This window comes from Lactuca saligna, chromosome 2, assembly GCF_052625555.1.
Source record: "Lactuca saligna cultivar CGN05327 chromosome 2, ASM5262555v1, whole genome shotgun sequence".
Classification (NCBI taxonomy): domain Eukaryota; kingdom Viridiplantae; phylum Streptophyta; class Magnoliopsida; order Asterales; family Asteraceae; genus Lactuca; species Lactuca saligna.
The window spans coordinates 27,490,174-27,500,001 of record NC_136418.1 but is presented as its reverse complement, the minus strand read 5'-3'; the positions used below and the strand labels follow the sequence as shown (position 1 = coordinate 27,500,001).

General features: G+C 28.8%; 2 protein-coding genes across 2 annotated transcripts; both read right to left on the bottom strand.

Moving 5' to 3' along the window:
• Positions 1–726: 726 nt before the first annotated feature.
• On the bottom strand, positions 727–2,856 carry LOC145030822 (inositol diphosphatase DSP3-like). The gene is made up of 5 exons (XM_078979247.1): positions 2,479–2,856; positions 2,312–2,405; positions 1,950–2,001; positions 1,794–1,837; positions 727–1,242 (listed from the first exon to the last, which is right to left on the bottom strand). The coding sequence occupies exons 1-5, from the start codon at positions 2,670–2,672 to the stop codon at positions 985–987; spliced, it is 642 nt and encodes a 213-aa protein (XP_078835373.1). The 5' UTR covers positions 2,673–2,856; the 3' UTR covers positions 727–984.
• A 3,970-nt stretch (positions 2,857–6,826) lies between these two features.
• Positions 6,827–9,039, bottom strand: LOC145029622 (increased DNA methylation 1-like). The gene is made up of 8 exons (XM_078978117.1): positions 8,898–9,039; positions 8,826–8,835; positions 8,660–8,716; positions 8,447–8,543; positions 8,201–8,364; positions 7,957–8,043; positions 7,854–7,863; positions 6,827–6,943 (listed from the first exon to the last, which is right to left on the bottom strand). Exons 1-8 carry the CDS (start codon positions 9,037–9,039, stop codon positions 6,827–6,829), a joined length of 684 nt encoding a protein of 227 aa, XP_078834243.1.
• Positions 9,040–9,828: the final 789 nt, after the last annotated feature.

The window sequence follows — 9,828 nt, the reverse complement described above, 5'->3', positions numbered from 1 at the left end:
TATTATTTATTTTGAACATATAAAGTAAATATAATGAAATATGTACAAATAAATATTATTTGCTAAATATCTACACAAAACAAAGTTAACTATCCATTCAAATTACTACTTATCAACCCAATTGAAGTTAACTTTTGACCCAAAACCTTACAACGTTTATCCGATGCAAGTATGCAACAATGGCTTAAAAATTGTTTTGCTTGAAAAATTACTTAAAAAATAGTTTCATGTATGTATGTATACACGGTGGGAGTTACACACGAATACTAGTAGATCATTCTTTGACTTGCTACTCCTTAAAACTATCTTTTAGATCAACATCATAAATAAACCACGAATGATTTCATTTTTATAAAATATATTATTTTAACAATATGCTAATGTAAAAGTAACCGACTTGAACTTTATATTCATAAAATATTATTACTTTTAATTGAATTTTGTAGTATTTTGTAAAGATAATTATCCCCGTTTATAACATTGATCTTGAATTTAAGCGATTTCGTTCAAGAATTTTAGATCTAGAAGACTTTTCGATAACATTTGTTTTGATTTTCAAATCATAAATACTTCGTATACAAGTTACGAATAAATAAATATTTATGTGAATTACAAAAACCTCAATAACACCACATGACACATCAATCAATTTCAAATTAATAAAATCATTTACCAACAACGTGTTCACCAAGTACCAATTCATATAATGGGTAAACAACGCAATAATTTACAAAAAATCAACTCTTAGAAAACTCATAATTCGTTACTATTTCTTGCAATTTGTCCTTTTTAATCTTCCCGAATTACACATATACACAAATATTTCCTTTCCCAAAACTAAAAAACGGGACTCAAACACCTTCAAGAACACTATATGAATTCTCTCAATAAAACCAACTAAAAAAACAAGTTCATGAAAGTATATATCTTCAAACTAACACTAAAACAAACTCCTAAAAAGGAATTAACACACGAATATTAAACCTAAACCGAACTTATTCGTGCCTTGTGTTGAACATCTTCTTTGTAAAGCAAACGCCTCTTTTTAGACCCGTATCCGTGATATTGATATATGATGCTATGAAGACATTGTCTTAGGTATGACACGTCATATGTTTCTAAAAATTTTAAATCCGCATCTCGTGATTTTTCGCCGGCATAAATCTTGTATTCTTCAAAAATTGAAGATAAACACCAATTTTGTAGCTTTCGTAGGCACCCAACAAGACACCCCGTTCGATGCTAAAATTGACACGTAAATGTAAGAAAAAAAATGTTAGGAAAGAAAATATATAAACATATAGAAAGAAAATGGTACAAATAACAAAAAATTAAGCCACATGTCCCATCACAAGACAGATAGATGGGACAGGACAAAACAAGACAGACAAAATACTGATAGATGGGACTGGAGTCCAGTCCCGTCTAGATCTCACTTATGGATTCTTATCCGGTAGGCCGAAGTTTTCATTTTCATTTTCATTTATTTATTTAGTATAGCATCCTACTTTCAATTTTTTTTTTCTTATTAAAAAATTATATTTCAAGAATCCATCCAAATTATGGCATACTAACTTCATTATTTTTTTATGAGGACATTATACTTGATAAAATTAGCTAGATTATAGGATTTTAATTATAGTTTTATAATTAGGTAGATTTTTCAAAATGAAAGTAGAATGCTATAATGAAAAAAATACAAAAAAGTACATTGGTAGTTATTGCTTTTAACCTAGCATAAACTATATAATATATATGCTTGTATATAGAGAAAGAGAGGAATTATGACATACTTTTCCTCGTTTGCAATGGATCAAAATGGGATGGTTTCTCACGTCTGCAAATGAACATAAGGATTTAGTAAAAGATGAAGAAAAAAATGGGAGAATAAATGATAAATCAAACATTCATGGTAAAACGTTAATGTTCTAATGTTCATGAAAATTTACCGATTAAAACTTTGAGGGCTTCCGTGATGATACTCTTGGGAATGTTCGCATCCTGCATGTATATAGATCGTTCAAGAAATTAGACAGTGTTACAATCATTCGAATGACAGAAAACATAATGAAGTACAAATTCATGATGATTCGTACTCAAATTCTTAGAATATTGACCCCACCCCCTTTTGTTTCGTGAAAAGGAATTGCGTATTCGTGTTAAATTCAATCATTCTGAATCATTCAAACCTTGTATCCCCAATTCATATATGATTCAAATTCTCTCAAATTTAACACAATTCGGATCAAAATCAAGGGATCCCAATATCCATTGCAGCATAAGAGAAAGAGAATGTTGGAAGAATAATAACCTTGGTGCCATCAATTCCAAACTGAAAGAGGCGAATATTGCGGGAATGAAGAAATTCCAAATTCTCTTTAGGGTATGATTCGGTGCACAAATATCTGCAAGAGGACATCAAATTGATCATCAATGGGATCGATTATCAACAAGAGGAAACAATAATCGGGGACTCACATGACAGATCGAAGCTGCAATGTATCAAGAAACGGGAAATCACTAGGCTGAGGAAACCCAGATCTATAAATTCGATCTTCGACGGTGGCGAAATTGATCGGAGGATGGTAGGACAGTCCAGCAGCAGGATCACCGCCGTTATTGGCGCCGTTGTCGTCGTCTAGATGTCTATCTTCTGCTTGCTTCATGATCATGAGAGAAAACAATTCAAAATCTTGCTCTAAACAGAAATCGGTGATGAATGCATGTCTTGTGATGTGGGTATTTGTGGGTGTGGGAAAGATTTGAAGGAAGGTGGAAGGAAACTCGAATTGACGTCAGCTGCCCAACTCCCGAAAAGATTTCATCTAGAATCTAAATTTATTTTTATTTTATTTTATCGCCTTTTGTTGAAAGATTGAATACTTCGTTCGTTAGGATTCTTTCGACCTTTTCCTTATCTACAATATCGATTATATAGAAAACACTTATCATGGGCCTATTTAGCCCAATTTTTGGATATGTTTTGGAGTTTTGAAAAAAATCAACCTTAGAGGTGATGGTAATCCAGTAGTATCGTGGTTTTTAAGTTGTCACGTTAAGAAAAATGGTTTATGTAATATATAAAAAAGAAAATGATTTGTTAGGATAATTATTTTTTAGGTTGTTTATATTTAGTAGTATCGTGGTTCTTATAATATCTTTTTATAAACTTCTTAAGAATTTTTAAAACTTTTTATAATACTTTTATGATTTTTTTTTTGTAAGTTTTTCTAATACAATATTATAAATTTTGCTTATAATTTTTTTTAAACTTATTTTATACTTTCATATAATTTTAATAAAAATGCTATTAAACCAAATATTTTACAAACGTTTTAAGTTTTGTTTTATTAACATTTTCATACATTTTTTTTTTTTATAAATGTCATATAATTATTTCTAAACTTTTCTTTTACAATAGTTTTAAAGTGTTTCATACGTTTTTGTATGATAATTTAATATTTTTTATAACATTTTAAAATATTTTCATTAAATACTAGTTTAAAATGTTGTTCTAAAAAAATTAATAGTTTATAAACTTCTAATTAAAAAATTATTTAAAACATTTACATTATATAAATATTTTTTGTTTTTTGTTTGCAATGTAATATTTACATATTTAATTTATTTAACTTTATTGTTAAATATTATTTACTTTAAAAATATTTTATATACTTAAAAACAAAAGAATATATATATATATATATATATATATATATATATATATATATATATATATATATATATATATATATATATAAAAGATGCTATATAAAGTATTTCGCAAAACAAAAACATATTTATTATTTAAAAAATAAAGTTTAGAATTGATCAATATATAATTAATATCTAGGATATTATGGATACTTTAAAAATAATGTTTGAAAAAAATAATACAAACAAATATGAAAAATAAAATCGTTATTTTATCAGATAAATTAATTTTTCGTTTTGTTCACGATTATACATTTTTTTTGTACACATTTGACATTTTAACTTGTTAAATGTGTTCATATATTACTATTGTCATCAGCGATATCAGATGTCAATAGTAATATGCGAACATATTTAATAAGTTAAATGGTTAATTATATATAAAAAAAATGTCTAAATGTAAACAAAACGACAAATATGATTACATTGTAAGTCATTTTCCCAATATAAAACAATATGATACATATGAATTTATGGTTTGTTATTAATAGGAAAATGATTTAATTTAAAACATAATAAAAACGATCAATCCAACAAACACAAAAAATATAAAATAGAATAAAAATTTGTATTATTTAATTTAAGATTGATCTTACAAAACACTACAATTACGGAAAACACGAGAAATACATATTAATACCATATCAATTTCATGTCGAATTTTGAAAATGACAAGATTAAAATCATATTTTTACACTTGACACGAACACAAATTTAAAATTTAATTCCATTCCAATTTCATTTATTATCTTGCATGTTTATCGTATCATCCCCATTTTGTTTTTGTTGTATATTTTTTTCTTGCCGTGCAGTTGATTGCCACTTCCACTTTCCTGTTTTAGTTTGATTTTGTTTATTCATAAACCATTCATAAAGAATAGTTTTTTTGGTCTTAATTTAGTCTTTTTTATGGGCTAATATCCTTAATATTTTTCTTTATTCAAAATGGTGTGTCACATGGTTATTCATTTCTTTCGACAACACTATAAAAATGTCTTTGTAATTTATCAAAGTTTACAAACTAAGTATCTTTTAATTTTTTTTTTTTATGAACATGGTTTTTATGGTTTTTAAAACTTGCATGAAGCATCACTAAAAAGAATCATTTTTGCAAGTTTTGGAAATTGCATAGATCATATTTGTAAAAAAAATTAGTAGAAACTGAATTTGTGACATTTGATGACCTTTTATGGTTTTTTTTTTAATAAAACACTTTTATTTTTCTTCTCTATCTTGTTTAGGTCAATCATGTTTCTGCACTATCATCTACCATTATTTAAAAATCAGTCGATAGTTTCAAAAATCAATTAAAATTTTCTAAAATTATTTAAATTTCCACACCAATTATACTACATTTTATTTTGTATAATACTGTAAAACCCTTTATAAAAGGTAAAAATTAAAATAATCGAGCAAACTATTATTTCGTATCTTTTTTATTATATTTTGTTTGTTTATAGACGGTTCATAAATGATATTTTTTTGTGTTAACTCAGTTATTTTTACGCGTATTAGCCTTTGCAAGATGGCATGATATGTTTTTTCGAACATGGTGTGACATATGGCTTTTGGTGTGACATTTAAAAATAACAATTTCATTTTTCTTTCCAATTCCAATTGTATTTATGTCAATCATGTTTCTTCCTTATCTTCTACCGCTATTGAAATCTCAATCGCTATTTTCAAAAATCGATCTAGATTCAAATTTATCTCCAATATCGCAACAATTAAAATATGGTACGTACATATTTAATCATATATTTTGTGCATATTTTTAATACTTTTAGTTATAATTATGCCTATTTTGAAACATAAGGTATTTATTATGTTTGAATTATGTTTTGTAGTAGCAAAGAAATGCTCGAGAAAAGGAAACAAATGCGGAGCTAGAAGTAGGAAATAAAGTTGTTCACTATTTGGATAAAACCGAATTGTCTAATTTGACAATTTGGATTGGAGTATTTGGTTCAGATATTCGGATTTTTGGATTGATTTTCAACAAAATCGAATTATCATTTTGGATTTCGGATTGGTTTTGGTTTATAAAATAAAAACTAAATAATCCAAAAAAAACCGAATAACAACTTATTATGTATTTATTCTTAATGTATTATTTCACTACAAAAAAATGTCAATTAGTGACGAAAAGGAAATGGTCACTAACAATTGAAAGTGTCGTCACTACATCATTTAGTGACCAAACTTTTGGTCATCACTTGTGGTCACTATAGGTCTTTCACAAAAACCGATTAGTGACCAAAATATTAAAGCGGTCATAAATAGTGACCAAAATATAATGGTCACTGAATCTGTGACGAGGGGTTTCGTCATTAAATGTTGTCACTAATAAATGAAAGTGGTCACTGTTTTATTTAATTTGTGACCATAAAAGTCGCCACTCTCTTATGCGATTAGTGACCATAGAAAGTCGTCACTGGTTTATCTAATTAGTGACCATAACAAGTTGTCACTCCCATCCGATTTGTGACCATAGATAGTCGTCACTAGTTTATCCAGGTAGTGACCATAAAAAGTCGTCACTAATTTATCCAATTCAGTAAAAAAAACATTGATTTTTGTTGCAATTCTTTTATTTAACCAGTTTAAGTAACTTTAAGCGAACCTACGATATACAATACTGAAATGGCTAGAACATCATATGAATCATAGAACATAGTTAAAAACAGCAACCACCAAAACAAATTTCCAAAAACAGTAAATATTCAAATTCTAACTGGCTTACTCATTTTATAAACTATACGCAATAGTTACAAAAGAATGTGATATAGATTGTGAGGAGGCCTTGTGACTAGCTTCCTCTAAGGCTATTTTAATTGACTTTTGCATCTCTAACTGCCTACTTGCCTACAAAATGATATCATTTAGGTTTTCTTTTTAATGAGAATAGCATTCTTATCTTTTGCACATGAAATAGTGGTTATGCAGCTTTTTCTAGTAGCAGTGAAATCTTTTCTCCTTCATCACTAGCATTTTGGTCAACATCAATTTGAAAACTTTTAACCCCTCTATGAAACTCAGGCATAACACCCTCCATAATACTTGAACATCTTTATTTAACAAAAAACCAACCTGTAGAAGAAGAACTATTTTTTTAGGCTCTTTTTTCATGGGATTCCAAGGTTGTGAATCCAAATTCATCCCTCCACGTGTCAACCAAACTGGGGATCGCAGATAGCACCAGCTTCTCAACCTTGAATGACTTGAGCATCTGAAAATCATAATTTTCATTTTACAAGAGTTTATGTAAAACGAATTACAAATTTGGTCCTTGTGAGTGTGGTTAGTCCAAGCTACTAATTTTCTCCCCGTGGTTTCGTTTTGTTGCTGTTTTGGTCCCTAGGTTGATTGCTAAATCGAACTATTTGGCCTTCAGTTTTATTAAAATGACTATTTTGCAGTAGACCAGATTTGTAATCCAATTGTAATTTTATGATTAAATTATTTTCAAAATTATCACGTATCTCTTTTCCTAAATTATAATGTGTTTTATGCTAATGTGTAAATATTTATTAAGTTAATAGAAAATAAAACATGTGTTATTTTCTAAATTATAACGTACTGTATTATTTTATTCTAAAGTATATATGTTTAAAAGAAATTAAAAAAATGTTTTTATCAGCCAATCATAAATTATCACGTATTTTATTTTCTAAATTATAAAGTATCTTGTTCTAACATACAAATACTTTATTTGGTAAAAATAAATAAACAACACTAATAGTGAATCTCATATTTTATTTTCTTTTGACTAAAAAAAATTATATTATAAAATAAAATAAGTTATAATTTAGAAAATAATTTAATAGTGACATTATGAGTAAATAATGAATTTGACCCATGTTGTATATGTTTTTTTGGGGGTTTGGTCCAAGAGTAAAATAGTCATGTTAATAAGACCAACATTTTTGAGTAGTTAGATTTTACAACTCATGGACCAAAACAAAAGAGAAATTTGTAATTAACTCTAGAATTTAGCAAGATGTAATATAAAAACTTTTATGTCGAATAAATTAATATGAAAAGATTACCTCTTCAATAACATTCATGAGAAGCCTACACATTCCCTAACACCGACATTTGCTGCATATTGCAATTTAAGGCGTCTCCGCAACATTTACCCCATAAATCCTGAACACAAATTTCAAACATAGGGTTAAAAAGGTCAAATGGCAAAATGGCCATTTACTATTCAATGCTAGAAAATATCACCAATTTGTATACCTTAATGATGCTTCACAAAGTATTACGTCATTTTTCTCCAAAATCACTGTATAGAACCCCTCATAGTTCAGACGTGCAAATTCTGATCTGAAAAAAAAAAATCATATGAAATAATTATCTCCAAAAGGTTGTGTTAATTAGTGAAAAAAAATCATGAAATGGTAATAGTGTTCACCCCCAAATTGTATAAAAAATGTGGGATCATATCAATACCTATTCTTGGATCTAAAGAAAACACTCCTACATAATTGTAAGTGCAATTGCGAGTTTCAACTTGCATTCAACTTTCAAAGCAACCAATCCGGAATGAATCTTTTGGTCGCCATGTATGCATTTCAGAAGGGTCCACGAGAAACCATCAAAAATGGAATTCATAATTCCAATCCGTGAATGAAGCTCGAAATAAACCTATAAAAGACCAACATCAAAATTTATTAATAATGTCAAATAAATTCACAAATTCCAATTCCAATTCGATTTTGATTCTTACCTCCTTGCAACTTTCCCCACAGAACCACGTTAAGTCTCTTTCTAATCCGGTTTCTCCACGACATTCCTCATGGTCTGTAAATAAAATGTTGATGTTTCTAACCAATTTGTTTTAATTTTAGATATTGACAATAAAGAATAAATGTTTACATTTATGTTCGCATTGCAAACATTTCAGGCCATCCAAACTTGAAGGCGCGTTATCATTGACCACATTCCCACAAATCCAACAAGAGCACTTTGAACAATACCAATTGCCTTCAAGTAGCTCCTGGAAAAAACAAGACACATAAAATGGGATACAAATAGCCACATAAATTAAGAAATAAAGATAAAAGGATTATGAAAGTAAAAATATAAATAAAGGGAAAGAAAGACACATACACACACCTGTACACATAATCATGTTAGATGAAAAATTGTGGGGCATTTATCATAGCAAATCAACTCACCACCATCACCACACAGCCCACAACTGTCATCATTTTCATCAATTTCCTCCACCTTAAGAGTCCACGTGGCACCTCTCCTAACCTTATACTCAACTGACCAAGCTTCCAGCTGGCACAAGGTGAATGACTTCCCAAACTCCATAAAACGATTCAAACACGAGCTTTTTAAATTTAAGATTTCTTCAAAGAGTCAGTAATCTGCAATTTCCTTACCCAATGAATTATATCAATAATTTCACACCCCAAAACCGGAACGGCGGAAACGTTCTGGGTGGATGATGTCGTATCAAGTATCACAACATATGTAGTATAGTAATCAAAGTACAAAAACCAATGCATTAATAGTAATAGTTTTACATACGTTACATTTCATAGAGACATCAAAGTAATACATAAACTAGTATAGATGCAACTCGGTTCTAGGCTGACTTCGCAAAAGCACTCGGGTGTACCTGTCTATCGTTGACCTGAGAATACAAGTTATTTTGAAAGCGAGTATCAGCATTTTTATAAATGCTGGTGAGTTCATAAGTATTTAGTGTCATTTGTGTAAGTATGCATTTTTATTCAAAATAACTTTATGAAAGGTAGTAGTTTAGAATCTACGGTGTATTAGCGTTCTTTCCAGAAAATCCTATATTTTCTAAATAAAAGCAGTCTTCTACCAAGACCCGACAGACTTATGTTATAAGGAGTAATCTTCCCCAAAATACTATCATTATCAGAAAACAATATTTACTTTAATGGAATAATGAGAAAGTCACAAGTAAAAATACCAAGGGAAAATAACATATGCTTTAGTAGTAATGCTGCTAACTAAGGCAAAAGAAATCATAGACTCCAGGAGAGTATCAAACGAATGATACACCTGGCTCAGTCTAACAAAAGGAAGCATAGACTCCAAACAGTATCGAATGAACGACACAGCTAG

Coding starts and splice junctions, on each gene's coding strand:
- LOC145030822 (XM_078979247.1), bottom strand. CDS start 2,672: ATGATCATGAAGCAAGCAGAAGATAGACATCTAGACGACGACAACGGC. Junction 1,838..1,949: donor AGCCCTCAAAGTTTTAATCG/GTAAATTTTCAT, acceptor GTTCATTTGCAG/ACGTGAGAAACCATCCCATT. Junction 1,243..1,793: donor TCCATTGCAAACGAGGAAAA/GTATGTCATAAT, acceptor TGTCAATTTTAG/CATCGAACGGGGTGTCTTGT.
- LOC145029622 (XM_078978117.1), bottom strand. CDS start 9,039: ATGGAGTTTGGGAAGTCATTCACCTTGTGCCAGCTGGAAGCTTGGTCA. Junction 8,365..8,446: donor GTGGGGAAAGTTGCAAGGAG/GTAAGAATCAAA, acceptor GGTCTTTTATAG/GTTTATTTCGAGCTTCATTC. Junction 8,044..8,200: donor GCAATTGCACTTACAATTAT/GTAGGAGTGTTT, acceptor TTTTTTTTTCAG/ATCAGAATTTGCACGTCTGA.